This window comes from Oryx dammah, unplaced genomic scaffold (genome assembly GCF_014754425.2).
Source record: "Oryx dammah isolate SB20612 unplaced genomic scaffold, SCBI_Odam_1.1 HiC_scaffold_16, whole genome shotgun sequence".
Taxonomy (NCBI): domain Eukaryota; kingdom Metazoa; phylum Chordata; class Mammalia; order Artiodactyla; family Bovidae; genus Oryx; species Oryx dammah.
Window position 1 is genome coordinate 65146576 of NW_024070200.1, and position 17854 is coordinate 65164429.

The 17854-nt window shown below is 40.2% G+C and overlaps 1 protein-coding gene across 1 annotated transcript in view; it reads left to right on the forward strand.

The window, feature by feature from the left end:
* Positions 1 to 12505, forward strand: part of GABRB3 (gamma-aminobutyric acid type A receptor subunit beta3) — a 298494-nt gene extending 285989 nt beyond the window's left edge. Inside the window, exon 9 of the mRNA XM_040257053.1 lies at positions 8005 to 12505. Coding sequence (XP_040112987.1) covers positions 8005 to 8343 — 339 coding nt within the window. The 3' untranslated portion in view covers positions 8344 to 12505. The remainder of the gene's footprint in view (positions 1 to 8004) is intronic.
* Positions 12506 to 17854: the final 5349 nt, after the last annotated feature.

The window sequence follows — 17854 nt, forward strand, 5'->3', positions numbered from 1 at the left end:
TCCACCAATGGACATACTGGGCTTGTTCCTATATTTCTTTACTTTTAAATGCTTCTAACTAAATTTACTTATTCTCATGCTCATGAGGTCTCTTAGTGCGTCACTGACCCAAACCTCTTGCAGGGGTGCGGCAGCTCCTTGGAGGAGTGCAGTGCCCGTGGCCTCCCAGTGGTCAGAATAGGTCCCTGGGTGTTCATGAATGGGTGAAGGCAGTTAAATGACTGTAAATGGCTCCTGTCCTTTCAGTGGCACATAAAGTCGGTCAGAGAAACCAGGATTTGTGAATAAAATCAGGCTTTCACAGGCAACGTGACTGAATTTCTTACTGGAAGTATACTTCACGCCATTCTGGTGTGTTTCTAAATTAGTCCACGTGCTACTATGCACACACCGTGTGCTCTGGTCACACTGTTTCCAAGGAAACAAGAATTCATCGCTTTATTATTGTTTCCATTACACAGAGACACAGATACATACAATGCTGTTTTTCCAAATCCCCTAATAATTTAAACAGGCTTAGATTTCTTCTAAATGGTGCTCTTTAGAAAGGTTAGACTGTTGTGCTACAGAAATATCTTTTTGAGTGAAGCTTAAATTTTAAAACAGCAACAAAACCCTCGAAATCTCTAAATCCACAGTCAAAATTAAGCAGGATGTTGAATTAATATATTATAAATCAGATGTAGAAGAAAATTCATGAGTCCATTTTTATTGTTTTCCTGAAAATTTGTTTCAATTTCTCAGCAGTTTTCTTAAAGCCTTTATATGTTCATATTTTTAAAAATCTGTAATTACAGATATCAGTTCTTACAGTTTAAAGTCAGCATACAAATGCATGTTTTAAATGCATATTTGATGCTGTTAAAGGTAAACATTAAAAATTTTGCTGACTAGATGGCCATCCTGAAAAGATGCTCAATACTGCTAATTATTAGAGAAACACAAATAAAAAATACAATGAGGTATCACCTTATACCAGTCAGGATGGCCATCATAAAAAAAAAAAATCTATAAACAATAAATGCTGGAGAGGGTGTGAAGAAAAGGGAACCCTCCTACACTCTTGGCGGGAATGTAAACTGGTACAGCCCCTGTGGCAGACAGTATAAAGGTTCCTTAAGAAACCAAAAATAGAGTTGCCATTTGATCCTGCAATCCCACACCTGGGCATGTATCCAGAATAGCTGAAAACTCTAATTTGAAAAGATACATGCACCCAAGTGTTCATAGCAGCACTATTCACAATAGCCAAGACATGGAAATAAGCCAAGTGCCCATTAACAGACTAATGGATAAAGTTGTAGCACATATATACAGTACAGTATTCCTCAGCCATAAAAATGAATGCAGTAATACCATTTGCAGCAAAATGGATGGACCCAGAGAGTATTCACTAAGTGAGGTAAATCAGACAGAGAAAGACAAATATCATGGGATACCGCTTAGATGTGGAATCTTTAAAAAATGATAAAATTATCTTATTTCCAGAAATAAACTCACAAACATAGAAAATAAACTTATTGGTCCCAAAGGGGAAAGGGAGGGGAGGGATAAACTGGGAATTTGGGATTAACATAGATACACTAATATATATATATAATATATGATATATAATTATATATAATATTTAATATATATATAGATAAACAACCAGGATCCTATATAGCACAGGGAACTACATTCAATATCTTATAATAACATATAATGGAAAAGAGTGTATGTATTGAATATGTGTGTGTGTGTAGAGTGACAGAGAACTTAATCACTTTGTTATATACCTGAAACATTATAAATCAACTATACTTCATTATAAAATGTTGCTGACCACACCTAAGAATTTAGTGATAATTTTTTTTAATTAATTAATTTATTTATTTTTAATTTTTACTTTACAATTCTGTATTGGTTTGGCATAGATTGACATGAATCCACCACAGGTGTACATGCGTTCCCAAAGTAGAAATGCATCTCCCCAAATTTCATATCACATGATCTGGATGAATGAAAAGAAAGTGAGTAAAGAATCACAAATTTCATGCAAAACAGAAATGGAGCTATGCACAGGCCCACAGCTTCAAGAGGCCTTTCTAATTGTAATTATTCATTCACTCATTCATTTTCAGTGATATCTCTTGGGATTGTTTATCGGTCTGACCAGCAGTGTCCTCAGATGGCACTTCTGTCATACCTGGGAACCAAGCGGCTCAGGGGCTGCAGCTGTCCTTGGACTGATAGACCCTGGGTGACAGCAAGGACATGCACTGTCATTGTCTTTCCTTGTGTCCTGTAAGAGATTTCAGAGCAGTGTCTTCAGGGGCTCTGCAGGCCACCAACTTGACCATGATGCTAGTGAACTTCATGTCAGACCATGAGTGTAGATTTCCCTTTTGTTAACTTAGTAGTGGTATTCACATAGTCACTTAGTTTCTCCTGAGACCAGTGGTGCAATGAAAATTCTGACCTTAATTTATTTGTGCTTCTGTTTGTTCCTGGTTTGTTTCTATAACCAAGAACCAACCATCTTCAGTTGTAATGCATGTGTTAATAGTTACAAGCCTTGTGATATTTTTCAAGTTGATCAAATGGTATTTGAATTTCATGAAGTGGCAGAAAGTCTTGCCAAGGAATCAGAGCTGCAGGCTTGACACCATTCCTCTTACTAAAGAGCAACATTTTATGCCTCACATGACAAATAGTTCCTCATTTTCCTAAAACTAGAGTATTTTACTTATTTTGAAGCTTTAAGTAGAGAATAAGATATTAACAGTGTGCCAATCTGATGACAGATTCTTGGAAGAAACTGAAAATCCCTCTAGGATACATTCCACAGGAGATGTTTTTCATCTCTGAATGTTTCTGGGTTATAGAGCAGGAAGAAAAAACTACATTGAAATCTAATTATAGTAGATATGAGACAAATTTTCAAAATAAGTGGTATTCATGAAATGTTTTAGAAATTATGAGTCATCACTATCATTCTATACAGAGCATTTTCACAATCCCATCTGTTTTAAGATTTAAATTCTAAATGATAGGAAAAGATTAGCATCTCTTCTGGAAGTATTTGTTTAAAATGTTTGGTTTCTAAGATTCAACGAATTTTAGTAACCTTTTAATTCTTGCATAAAAAATACCTTCTAGTAGTTTTGATGTAAATTTTCTACACACTGGTTCATGTTTAAATGAAATCTATGCAAAGGTAAAACTATGTCAAAAACAGCCAAATTAATTTACTCTGAGATCTTATTAACTCCATATCTAGTGTATATATATATATTCAAGTTCCTTTCAACATAATGAAACAATAATGTAGCTGTTCACTCACTCTGAAATGGAGTGATGCAGTTATTATTAGTTCTCCCACGGCTTCAAGGCAGCCACAGGTATCAGAGCACCCAGGCACCCCAACTTTGTAAACATTGATGACCTTGAGTTCGGCTTCTCTCAGAGTGGGTTTCCTTCACTGGAATCCAAGGGTGCAGACTTAGACTCACCTTTCTGAAGTTCTTTCCCAAATGCACAAAACTGGCCAAAGGGAGGAGGGAAGACAGAATACTGATTCATACAGATTTGTCATTAAGTCTGGAATAATCAACTCAACATCCAGTTGACCTTACTTTTTGTGTTTTTTCACTCTCCCTTTGGGCTTTCTGGAATCACCATACATCTTATTATCTCTGCCTTTTTTTTAAATCCCAGAATCCCTCTTCTTTGCCCACATCTTACCCTCCTTCAAGACTTAAGCCAGATGCTTTTCTCTATGATGTTATCCTGAGTTTGTCTACATTTTTTTCCCATCATGCCTCTGTCACTCTCCGCTCCATGCAGGTGGTCTTGTCCCTGCTCTTCCAACCTCCAGGGCATATGCTCTATGCTCAGGAGATGGCAGGCCACATTTCACTGGGCCTTCTGACCTAGACGCCATCCCATTCATTGCATCTACCAAAGTTTGTGCCAGAGCTGGATGTGGTAAGTGCTCAGGAATGTGTGTCCATAAATGAGTGATATTTGTCATCAGTTTGGTACCACTGAACCCACGTGTTTTCTCACTCTCCTAGAGTCAGACAAAGGGAGAACCATTCATAAGCATACCTGTTTTAAAAAAATTAAAACTACATTTAAAACATTTTTATTGAAGTATAGCTGATTTACAATATTGTATAAGTTTTAGATATACAGTATAGTGATTCAGCTTTACATACATGTATATATATTTTTTCCCAAGTTCTTTTCCTTGATAGATTATTACTTCACACTACTATGTATAAAATAGATGTGTGTTCAGTCACTCAGTTATGTCCAACTCTTTGTGACCCTATAGACTGTAGCCCACCAGGCTCCTTTGTCCATGGGATTCTCCAGGCAAGAATATGGAGTGGGCTGCCATGCCCTCCTCCAATAAAACAGATAAACATATTTTTAAAGCCAGGTGAAAATCTGAGTCATTAGAACCACCAAAGTCCATCCTAATAAATGTATCACAAAATACTTTCTTCGTTTAAGAAAAGACTTTTCTTTAATTGGTATTTTGTTCTACAAAAGCATCATAATCCCTAAATAAAAGGAGCGTTGCATATGGCATTATTAGTAACTAGAAAGAAATGGCATTGTGGGCATTATTTTTAAATGTGCTTTAAGGGTAATAAATATGCAATATCTTCTAAAGTGCATTTGCTGATTATTTGAAGCTCCTCTCCTTGAGGCAAGGACTTTCTCTTACTCATCTGTGCCTCTGGGCAAAGCCCAGTTCATCTGACACATCACAGTCACCTCTGTGTTGCCTTAAGAGCCCACTGCCCACAGCTTCTGAAGCAGGTCCAGATTATCCCCTTCTTAGAGAGGGTGACGACTTCTGGTGGCCCCAACACACCCACAGCTCCCGGGTGGTCTCTGCGGAGGACGTGCTATTGCCCAGTCCCTTGCTGGCCTTTCTTTGCTGTCTCCTCCTGTTTTATCCACATTTTTATTTACCTGCCAGGCTGCTCCTTCCCACATGACTGAGCTCCAAACCACCAGACACTTCATTGATCCTCAAAATGGGAAGATTGACTTTTTTGTTATAAGGATTTTACTGACAATCATTCCAGGAGAAATGATGACAAGAACAGATATGGAACACAGGTTCTTACAAAGGTCTATTATTCCCAGTACTTCTGAGGTTCAAGCCCCATTAGATTTTTCCCTCCACTGAATTAAAAAAAAAAAAAGAAAGAAAGAAAACAGAACTATTACTGTTCTTTCACTCTGTTCCTTCCCCAGGAACAGGTCTTCATAAAAAGCCTTCTCCCTAGTGTGCATGGTATTATCTTGGTCTATTTGTGTCTCCCAGCATCCCCAGACTGACTGCTTTCACTTCCAGGGGACAGTAGACGCTGTGAGATATTGAACCCAACCAGGCTAATGTGAGCCAGCTGCTGTACCCTGAGTCCACGATGTGATTGTTTCTCCAGGGAGCTTAGGAGGGGCCAGGTGGGAGCAGGGTGATGAGTCCTCCACTCCTTTCTCACCTTCTTAACTGCAGAGATGCAGAAGTTACCAGGCGGTGGTGAGACATCGCTGAGCGTCCAGCGTCACCTAGAGGACGTACAGGAATGGGTTGCAGTAGCTGGCGGGGAGCAGTTACTACCTCCTGACGTTTCTCTCCCAGACTGCCCTCAAAAAACAGAGGCCAGTGCAATGCACACCAGCTAGGGTCTCTCTTCACTTTCTCCCTTCAAACCCATCTTCTATTCTTTATTCTGCTGCTTCAGTTGGGTTTCAGAAATATATCACTTTTTCACCTGGAAACCACTTTTATTTCTCATTACCTAAAGGGTAAAGGGGAAATTCTTTTAATAGCTTGACTTTCATCTGCTTCCCATTTATCACCAGGTGTTCTTTCTTGTATTGATAAGGTGATAAGCAGATGAGGATGACAGGGATGAGAATGACAGTCACCTCCTCTGTCTCCCCTGAGTGTGGGCCAGGAGTTGAGTGTGTGCCTCCATTCTCTCCAGTACTTCAATCCCACTCAACTAGTTTGCCCTTTTCAGAACATTTCAGCCACTCTTCAAGGCTGTGCCTTGGTATTTCTCTTTGCCTGAGAAATTTGTACTCATTCTTTAAGGCCCAGTTCAAATTCATCTCCCCTCTGAAATCTTCCCTCTTCTCTCCTGTACTTTTGATTGTTGCCGTAACAATTTACCACAAACATAACATTAACACCCAAATATTATTTCATAGTTGGTTTGGTCAGAAGTCTGAGTACAGTGGGGCTCAGCTCATTGGATACCGTGGTTCCTTGTGGTTGTAGGACTGAGGTTGTCTTGCTGGCTGTAGGCCAGGGCCTGTCTTTGCTCTTTGAAGCTGCCCCCTTTCTTTCCAGGCCTTCCCTGTAGTTCTATCAAGGGCAAATCTACTCTTCTGGCTTTCAACTTCTGCCACATCCTGGCTTTCTCTTCTGCTTCAAGCTGGAGAAAATTATCTGCTTTTAAGGTCTCATATGATTAGATTGGGCACACCTGGATAATTCAGGCTATATCCTCTCTCTGTTTGCAAAGTCCCTTTTGCATAATTCATTCAAATAGCTGGGGAGAAAGGGGTGACATCCTAATGACTACACCTCTCCTTCCCCAAGCATAATTGGATGGTAGGGCTTCCCTGATAGCTCAGTTAGTAAAGAATCTGCCCACAATGCAGGAGACCTGTGTTCATTCCCTATGTTGGGAAGATTCCCCTGGAGAAAGGAAAGGCTACTCACTCCAGTATTCCAGCTTGGAGAACTCCATGGATTTATTTACCATTTGGAGCTTCCCTGATAGCTCAGTTGGTAAAGAATCCACCTGCAACGCAGGAGACCATGGTTCGATTCCTGGGTCGGGAGGATCTGCTGGAGAAGGGATAGGGTACTCACTCCAGTATTCTTGGGCTTCCCATGTGGCTTAGCTGGTAAAGAATCTGCCTGCAATGCAGGAGACCTGGGTTTGATCCTTGGGTCGGGAAGATCCCCTGGAGAAGAGAAAGGCTACCCGCTCCAGTATTCTGGCCTGGAGAATTCCATGGATTCTATAGTCTGACATGACTGAGTGACTTTCCCTTTCACCCAAACCATGATGGAGGTATCTCTGAGTCTTTTTTGGTGCCTCTGTGCCAGAGTCTGATGGCCACTGGATGTTGATTGCCTTTCCTGCATCTGGGTCACTTTGGGGTTTGGGGCCATCCTGCCTGTACTCCTGTACAAGCCCCTACTCTTAGTGCTGGGCTTCTTCTCTCCCCTCCTCACCTCCTGAACCTCTCCCTTAAGGCTTAGCCTCAGACATGATCCATGAAAGTTTTGTGGCAGACCAACAAATAAAATGGACCAGTGGTATCATCATGAAAGGTCTGAAGCTGTATTTAGCACAGAATAAAATGTTTTTTTAAAGTTTGGCTCCAATGTGAGAAGGGACTTTAGCCTGTCTTAAATATAGCAGTTAAAAAGGATGTCTTCTGCCAGGACCAGGATTGAGTGAGGAGATCCATCAAAGTCATCAGAAGTTTCCATTCATCACAGTACTCACTTGTATCCTCATGGTAATTTGGGAATTTTTGTTATCATCAAAAAAGGGGACAAATTGACTTCTAAAGAAGAATAGGAGAGTATAGTTTCTACCCACGTGTATAGTTGTGGGAAAAGGTGATAATACTTAAGTTAACATCTTGAAAGACATTAGTACTTTAATTTTGTCTTCAATAAGGGCTTGTATCCATAATGTGAAATTTCAGTTTGAAGTGGACTGCCTTTTTTTTATCTAATTTTTCTACGAGGCTTTTTAAATCAAGGAAATCAAGTTTCTAACTTGCAGTTAAGCCCACGAAATGACACTTTCTGCTAAAACAGAATGCTGAGTTTGCTAGATGTGCAGTTTCTCATAGTGTATGTGACCTGACAAAATGACACAAGTCTGTCCTGGGTTTGCATGTGGAAGTTAGGTTTATTGGCATGCTACGCTAGCTATCTAAGCATGTGTATTTCCTTCCAACCAGGTGGATGCTCACGGAAATATTCTGTTAACATCGCTGGAGGTTCACAATGAGATGAACGAGGTTGCAGGTGGCGTTGGTGATACCCGGAATTCAGCAAGATCCTTTGACAACTCAGGAATCCAGTACAGGAAACAGAGCATGCCTCGGGAAGGGCACGGGCGACACATGGACAGAAGCGTCCCGCACAAGAAGACCCATCTACGGAGGAGGTCTTCACAGCTCAAAATTAAAATCCCTGATCTAACCGATGTGAATGCCATAGACAGATGGTCCCGGATCGTGTTTCCATTCACTTTTTCTCTTTTCAATTTAGTCTACTGGCTGTACTATGTTAACTGAGTGACTGTACTTGATTTTTCAAAGACTTCATTTAACACTGAGTGAAATATTACTCTGCCTGTCAAGTTTTTATACCTGTACACACACACACAGACACACACACGCAGATACACACATATATACATACGCAATTGTATATATATGTGAACTTTCTCAGCATATATATAAAATACACGTGTATATGAGGATGTATGTGTATATGTTTATACACACAGGTGTAAGTACCCATGTGTATGTCAGACAAATACACATACATATATACATTTTGCAGCTATGGACAATTCAATCACAGGATGCATATTAAAGAAAGTCATAGTTTTTTTCTTTTTTAATTGAAAGGGACAAGCATTGTCTAAATATTATGCCTTGAGAATGAGGGCGCGAAACACATATCATCCCAAAATGTGTCTTTTATTATCATAAGTTAGATGTTTTAGTTTAAAATTCAGGAAGAAACTTATTCTTCAAAAACTCATTCAGTGGTATTGCTAGTTTAAGATGAGTCACATTTCATATCCACTCTTTCAGTTTATTAAGCAAAGGTTTTTTGGCTTTCTTGGCGATGGGTTTTGCTTTCGTGGGGCAGACTTTCTCTGTACTGGTTTTGTGGGTGCAGTGAGCCTCTGGTGTGTGCTCACCTGTTTCTTAAACACAGGCAGAGCCCACGTTGATGTCTGCATGTCCGTCTTTTGAAAGCCCATCGGGGATGGGTGGCATTTCATTGTAAGTGCTCTGCTGCACAGTGTATTTCTTTGCTCACTTGGAGTAGATCCAGCTTACCCATCTTGTGGGACACGGTGGCACATTTTGGCAGCATTGAGTTGACATTTCAATCACTGAACACGTGCTCCGCATCTCTTATGGACTGCTAGGCCTGGCATCTAATGGAAAGCTTAGACGTCTCAGGTTATTTGTTACTCTAAGGTAAAACCACCTAGGATGATTTTCCCCCTTGTTTTTAAGTTATCAATCACTCTTATAACATTGTGTGTTAATATCAAGTATATTTGCATAATATGCATATATATGTCTATTGACCAAGATTTTCTTTATGCTTGCTATCATGGCAGCATGCGATGTCATATTTTTCTTTCTGTGATGTAACTACTTTCTGTTCTCTAGAATTAGGATTGAAGTGAAAACACTTCTGCTTCTACTTTCAGAAACCAAGAAGCATCCTCATGCTTTTATTTCCGTATCTGACATGTTTCACAAGCACATCCAGCTACTCCTAGTGTCACTAGGATGCTGCAGGAACGCGACCAGTCCACACCATGCACCACCCAGGGGCCCATGACCGTTCTCTTGAGGCAAAGGAGAGCAACCTGACCACAAACACAGTCACTTTTGGTTCCTTCCAACCCACAGCCTCATCAGTATTTGGACTTTTTAAAGCTCGTAGAAACAAGACAAGGTGCACCGGTTTCATAGATGCAACCTTAACTTACTATTTAGATGAGATCTTTCTAAAGAAAAAAAAAAGAGATGATATATTTTTTGTAAACAATATTTCTATCACAGGCATCCATAAACTGAAATGACTACAGTTGTGCAAACAGATATCACAGTGAAGTTAAGCATTTGGAGAAACAAAAAAGCAAACTATTCAGGAAAGAACTGCTAAATTGATACTTTATCCCAAAATGCCACATATGCCTCACCCTCTCTGTTCTATCCAAAACCAGTGACCAGAGCCTTGCCCGGTATTCGCAGAGCTGGCCTCAGTTTCCCCACATACAGGGGCTCCATCCCCCCGTGGGGGTTTGTGCCATAGACCCTCCCCGGGAGCTGACCACTACTTAATTTTCTTTGGTGGCTGATGACCTTTAATCTGTCATGTCTGTAGCAGGCCAAACCCACCACAGGGTCTCACGCTAGAAGCAGTGACCAATTTTATACCCTTTCTTCCCTTTCATTCTTATCTTTTTCTTCAGTATCTTCTTCCAACCACTGCTCTCTGGTTTTGCTTTTATCTGGAGACAAGTGTTTTCTTGTTCCTTGGCTTTTTTCTGACAATTTTTTCTTGGATAATAATGGGGGATCCTAAAAGTTAAACAGATTGGGAAAAACCTTGCAAGTGACCTTATCATTGTTAACATGTTAAAGAGAAAAAAAAAAGGACATTGTGTAGACCTTATCCCTTTCAATACTTCAGGTATCTTTTTCTGTATCAGTGATTCAAGGAGTGAGGTCCACATGCAGAAGAGGGAACCTAAAATACGCATGAACATGGACAAAAGTGTCAGCGATTGATTTAAATGTCCAGTTTATATATTCAGAACTGTGACATTAATTCTGTCTGGGAGAAAAGTGATTCAAAACATTTTCGATGCATAGTTGAGGTACCCAACTGTCAAAGGCAGAGACTCCATGGGGCTCAGAAGAACAGCAGTCTATGTCCCAAGGTTTTCTGGATATAAATTTGCATGGTATAGTCATAATAGCTTTTGAGCTTTTTATATGCATTTGGCACCAAGACTGGGATCCACAACTTTGTAGACACTGCAATGATGTTAAACATAATAGCTATACTATAAATAGTGTTTGTAACTACACGTACACACATACAAACACACACAAGTACATACATATATTCTGTAAAAAAAAAAAAAACTTTTTGAGATCCTTGGGTATGTGTTTGCTTTACTTCATTTTAGAAGAAAATTACTCTTCTAATAAAATTATTTTATAGCTTCTCCATTTTTAAAAGTTGTGAGAAATACTAAGAAGCAGAACTGTGTGCTGCAGGAGAGTCGAGGTTGGTTCTCTGTTCTGTTATAGTGCCCTTTCATTACTGCACAGTAGTTCCTGGAGCCAGTGAGTGCGGTGTGTGGATGAACCTGAACCCGGACCCTTGACATAATGTGAGGCGGTTGTTGCCCTCATCCAGACCTCTTGAGTAAGGAGAGAAAAGCTGAAATTGGACTCTAATGATATCTCTTTCTCACAACTGAACATAATAAAAGGTTAATTTTCTAAGTAGTCCTGTCTTTCCAAAAATGCTTCACAGGGGCTCAAAGGTTATAGGAGAATCTCGTTGTAAGAGTTTGTTATTGCCCATATTCAGATATACTTGAGACAATTCCAGAGCCCTGCTACATAAAATTCCTACAGAGAAAGATGGATAAGACCGAGGAATCTTTACAAATGTTGTTCTTGTCTACTGGCCCCAGGACTGTGGAGGGGTTTCATTGTCTATATCGTGACCCACTTGTTTCCCTCTAAGTGACCTTGGTGTATGTCATGATAATGTTCTGTCCCATGTATATATGCAGTTCCTAATGCCAGCACTCAGAACTTTGGACACGTTCAGTCATTGACATCACCACTTCTCCCCGCCCAGCTATGGAATTAACTTTTTCACCAAGGAGATCATCCTCTCAGAGGCTTTAGCAGTACGTGGGGACTGGCTTTAAGGGGACAGGCCCACTGCACCTGTAGGTGTTCATTTTCAGCATCTTGTAGAGAATCCCATTGGTGTTTTTCCCACAATGGTGTCTTCTAAAAAACAACAACAACAACAACAACAGGATGTGTCCAACTTTGAATCTCCTGGCTTGAAATCCCATAATTCTTACTTTAGCTCCTGGTCATTTTAATGTAAACAAAACTGATTAGTGAAATATTTTGTTACTTGTGGAACAGAGTCCGGCTCTCATTTTATATGAGCTATGGGTCAGGGGAATTATGGGGCAAAGAACTGCCTAGGTGGATTAAATTTTCCCAGGACACAACTAGTGTGCCTTGGATTGATTATTACCTCTTCTACTGCATTGAAAGGTGCCATGTTTTCCTGAAATTCCCAACACCTGGGTAAACAGTGACCTCCCGGAGAGTGACTCATTTACCGTGTCTCTCCCTAGGGTGAGCACCAGAAACAATTTTGTCATTCTTGTCTCTTATTTCCACTTCACAAATCAGTGAGTGTATTCAAGGTAAGTACAGGATTATTCTAGTAGGAATAAGCAATTGCTGTCATGATCAATTCCCACGTTCATTTCATTGTAAAGATCACTTAAAATCCAATTTTGCTTAAGCACATTGATGTAATTTGGGGGGTATTATTTGACATAAAAAAACAGCAGAATTGAGTGATAGATACAATATGAAACTTGTTGATGAATGACTTCAAATTTATTAAAAAAGGACTAACTGACTTCAATATGAAGGCTGATTTTTTTTTCTTCCTTGTCTGTCTATTGTTGAAATAATGTCGTTATTTTAATTCTAGGTATTTTCAGTTGACATGCCCATTTCAGTTATGCTTAAAGTAAGAATAAGTTCAAAACTATGTATGAGACCAGCTGAACCATGTGACATTTTTTAAAAATCACAATTTATTTTGAATGTCAAAAGAAAACTAGACACACACAGATCCACGTTGCTCCTGTATTCAAAAAAGTGTTTTCAGAGAGGATTATTTTTGTGTTAAAGGCCAGGAAACTAACTGCCAATAAACTCTGGCACAGGTGGTATTGACCCCTAATCTTTAGTTTTTCAGAACTAAAGGGCAATTTCCCTTGTTTCCTCTCCAGTAGGAAAGTAATAAGCAATGTCTCTGAGTGAGTGAATGAATGAATGAGTGAATAAAGATTCTCAGACACCTTAAACCAGACCAAACGTTTATTGACAAACACATTTCTAGGCCCCTGAAATGCTGCTGGCTCACGTGTACACACTATAAAAGGAAAGTGCACCGCATCCAGTTAGGGTTTAATGGAGGCTTAGCGTCCAGTGTGCCAAAACAAAATAAAACATAATCTTCAATAAGTCTTTACATGTTGTGTTTTCCTTTTTTAGCCTATGGACAAGTTTTTTAACTTCCCTCATCTACTCTGGGGTCCCAACATGGCAATATTTCACACTAACTCTGTTGGGATTGGAACTTCACTAGGGTACATTTCTCACTTCATTAGACTGCAACACTAGTCATTTGAATGCCAAGTTTAAATGACCAATAACGGCATCCACTTTGGATTGACTAAGAAAGCCTCACTGAATGTAGAATCCACTCAGAATCCATTCACTCCTGGTCCCAGTGGCTACCACAGGCCATGTACACATTTGACATCATTTCACAGTTATTAACTACCTCCTTTGTGAAAGTGAAGGTCACTCATTCATGTACGACTCTTTGTGACCCCATGGACTATACAGTCCATGGAATTCTCCAGGCTAGAATGCTGGAGTGTGTAGCCTTTCCTTTCTCCAGGGGATCTTCCCAACCCACTGATAGCGCCCAGGTCTGCCACATTGCAGGCAGATTCTTTACCATCTAAGCCACCAGGGAAGCACAAGAATACTGCAGTGGGTAGCCCATCCCTTCTCCAGCGGATCTTCCTGACCCAGGAATCGAACCAGGGTCTCCTGCATTGCAGGTGGATTCTTTACCAACTGAGCTATTAGAGAAGACCCTGATAAGGAGATAAGGACCTCCTCCTTAGCAGCTTCTAAAGGAGAAGGGTTGTTGGCTTTCTTTTGAATGGGAAAACTATTCTTCAGAGAAGATGGACTCTTTGGAACTTGTGACCTTTAGCCCCTAATTGGTGTAAAGCCACAGTGGTTTTTGATTGAGGTACTCCAGGCATTAGAGGCACTCATACTCCATGACCCGTGCCTTTTATGTGACTAGGCTCCACTTAGAATCCATAGGCAAGCAGTGCAAAGGAAACCTGTAAGAAATGTGCAGTGACAGAAATGGCTTCTTTTAAAGGATGTCTGCTGCAGGTGTGGGTGTGTGTTTGTGCATCTTGAAACCAAATAGGAAACCAGTTAGTAACCCTGGTAGACAGTGATTGCAAGAAAATGTCTTGTAACTTACATCTCCATTTCTGCTTTCCCCAGGGTCCTGCTTGACTCCACATCCTTGAGGTAAATGTACTCACACAACATTTTTCTATGTATTTCCCATTCCCTTTTCTCAGGCCTCATCTTTTGTTTGTTTGGGTTTGGGGGGATTTCTCCCTTGAAAATTAAAGAGTGATTTCTATTACCTATTGCTGTCAGAGCAAGTGAGACCTTAATGTTAGCACATCCAGTTCCTTACCTGAAATAGAAGAATCAGCTGTTCCTCTTGCATGTTGAAGCATTAGTTATACACAATCGTCCACCTTGCTAAGGGGGCTTGAAATGCTATATTTTAGGCAAAGTTGTTCATCTTGCCCCATCTTCTATTAACTGTAACTATATTTTTACATCGTCAAGGTCGAAAACATTTACATTCTGTCTACAATCATGAAGTTCTATTTTACTGTTTAATATGTTCATAGAGAAGGCAATGGCAACCCACTCCAGCACTCCAGTACTCTTGCCTGGAGAATCCCGTGGACGAAAGAGCATGGTGGGCTACAATCTAGGGGGTCGCAAAGTGTTGGACACAACTGTGAGATTTCACTTTCACTTTTTACTTTCATGCACTGAAGAAGGAAATGGCAACTCACTCCAGTATTCTTGCCTGGAGAATCCCAGGGACAGAGGAGCCTGGTGGGCTGCCGTCTATGGGGTTGCACAGAGTCAGACACGACTCAACAGCAGCTGCAGCAGCAGAGTGATTCTAAATGTTGAAAAGTAATGAACATCCTGCATCACTGAGCCATGCTTATGTTAAGGCCAGTTCAAAGATTAGTGTTTCAATTGAATGTATAAAAATACATATTCAGTTCAGTTCAGTCGCTCAGTCGTGTCCGACTCTGTGACCCCAGGAATTGCAGTACATCAGGCCTCCCTGTCCATCACCAACTCCCGGAGTTCACTCAGATTCACATCCAACGAGTCAGTGATGCCATCCAGCCATCTCATCCTGGGTCGTCCCCTTCTCCTCCTGCCCCCAATCCCTCCCAGCATCCGAGTCTTTTCCAGTGAGTCAACTCTTCACATGAGGTGGCCAAAGTACTGGAGTTTCAGCTTCAGCATCATTCCTTCCAAAGAAATCCCAGGGGTGATCTCCTTCAGAATGGACTGGTTGGATCTCCTTGCAGTCCAAGGGACTCTCAAGAGTCTTCTCCAACACCACAGTTCAAAAGCATCAATTCTTCGGCGTTCAGCCTTCTTCACAGTCCAACTCTCACATCCATACATGACTACTGGGAAAACCATAGCCTTGACTAGACGGACCTTTGTTGGCAAAGTAATGTCTCTGCTTTTCAATATGCTATCTAGGTTGGTCATAACTTTTCTTCCAAGGAGTAAGCGTCTTTTAATTTCATGGCTGCAGTCACCATCTGTAGTGATTTTGGAGCCCAAAAAATAAAGTCTGACACTGTTTCCACTGTTTCCCCATCTATTTCCCATGAAGTGATGGGACTTGATGCCATGATCTTCGTTTTCTGAATGTTGAGCTTTAAGCCAACTTCTTCCCTCTCCACTTTCACTTTCATGTGGCTTTTTAGCTCCTCTTCACTTTCTGCCATAAGGGTGGTGTCATCTGCATATCTGAGGTGATTGATATTTCTCCCAGCAATCTTGATTCCAGCTTGTGCTTCTTCCAGTTCAGCGTTTCTCATGATGTACTCTGCATATAAGTTAAATAAGCAGGGTGACAATATACAGCCTTGACATACTCCTTTTCCTATTTGGAACCAGTCTGTTGTTCCATGTCCAGTTCTAACTGTTGCTTCCTGACCTGCATATAGGTTTCTCAAGAGGAAGATCAGGTGGTCTGGTGTTCTCATCTCTTTCAGAATGTTCCACAGTTGATTGTGATCCACACAGTCAAAGGCTTTGGCATAGTCAATAAAGCAGAAAGAGATGTTTTTCTGGAACTCTCTTGCTTTTTCCATGATCTAGCGGATGTTGGCAATTTGATCTCTGGTTCCTCTGCCTTTTCTAAAACCAGCTTGAACATCTGGAAGTTCGCGGTTCATGTATTGCTGAAGTCTGGCTTGGAGAATTTTGAGCATTACTAGCGTGTGAGATGAGTGCAATTGTGTGGTAGTTTGAGCATTCTTTGGCATTGCCTTTCTTTGGGATTGGAATGAAAGCTGACCTTTTCCAGTCCTGTGGCCACTGCTGAGTTTTCCAAATTTTCTGGCATATTGAGTGCAGCACTTTCACAGCATCATCTTTCAGGATTTGAAATAGCTCAACTGGAACTCCATCACCTCCACTAGCTTTGTTCATACTGATGCTATGAACAAAGATGTAAAAATACATATTAGAAGAAGGCAAAAACAGACCACCTATAGTGAAGAGTTTTTCTGCCTGGGAAGTTTGATCAATTGAGGATGTGTGAGAAGAGAGATGTCTTCTCAACTCTTACTGCTTCATGGAGGTTGAAAACTTTTACATTTAGCACTGTGACTGTACTTCAGCCTTCAGGATTTTACTTATAAATTATTCAAAAAGTTCAAAAGCTTTTGTATTATCAAGAACATAAGTATCATTCATAGTGGAGCTTAGCAGTCTACTCAGGCTAATTTAGAAGACCAGTGACTTCCTAGGACTCTTTGAAGTTAATATTCCTAAGGTCCAGATCAAATAAATTACTTTTTCCTGCACTACTTTAGTTGATCCAAACTGGATCAGATATTTGTTTGCTTTAGGACATTCTTAGATTTAATTCCTTCTCAGTCACCCATAAATACTCATTCTGGGATTTCTAATTTGCTTTTTTTTTCTTAAGAAAGAATGATATGCTTTTGACTATGTACATAATATTGACTATAACCTTAGTCATTAAATTTATTGTTTGTTATCCTTTCCAATATTCTTTATGTAAATATTCTTGGCATTGACTGATTTCCCATACAAGTGAGAACTGCTTGCTTTTTGAACCTGCTGCAAAACTCTCATTCTATGATTTCTGAATTAGTTTCAATATTTTTTAATAGCCCATGGCTTCCTCTTTCCTGGTCTTATTCTTTTTGCCAAAGTTTAATAAGAATGGCAACTTAGTGGTAAATGAAGAATTTGCCTGCAGGAGATCCTGGTTCGATCCCTGGGTCAGGAAGATCCACTGGAGAAGGAAATGGCAACCAACTCCAGAATTCTTGCCTGGGAAATCCCATGGACAGAGGAGCATGGTGGACTACAGTCCACAGGGTTGCAAGAGTCAGACACTAATTACTGACTAAACACAACAACAATCCTCAGTTAATGCCTGAGGAGCAGGTATGAGACAAAAGGTTTCTGAGGCTTTGATTACCTGAATTCTTTCCTTGTCCTTTATGTTTAATTTGTAGTTAGCTAGGTACTGACGTGGATTGAAAGTATTTCCCTAGAACTTTGAAATCACTTCATCATTGTATTTTATCATTCAGTAATGCTTATAATGAGTTTGATGCCAGCTGATTCTTATTTACTTAGACTCACTCCCAACTCCTCAATCCCCTACTCAACTGCCCCTGGATTAAGGGAGCTTTAAGTAGAGGACATCCTTTGAGTAGAAGGACATTCTTCTAGTACTTCATAAGGGTTTATTAAGTGTGTCTTTTTTGTATATTATAGTAGATTCTGGGAGAAACTCTAAAGATCTATATTTCTGAGCTTTAGACACTTTTCTTATATATTTTTT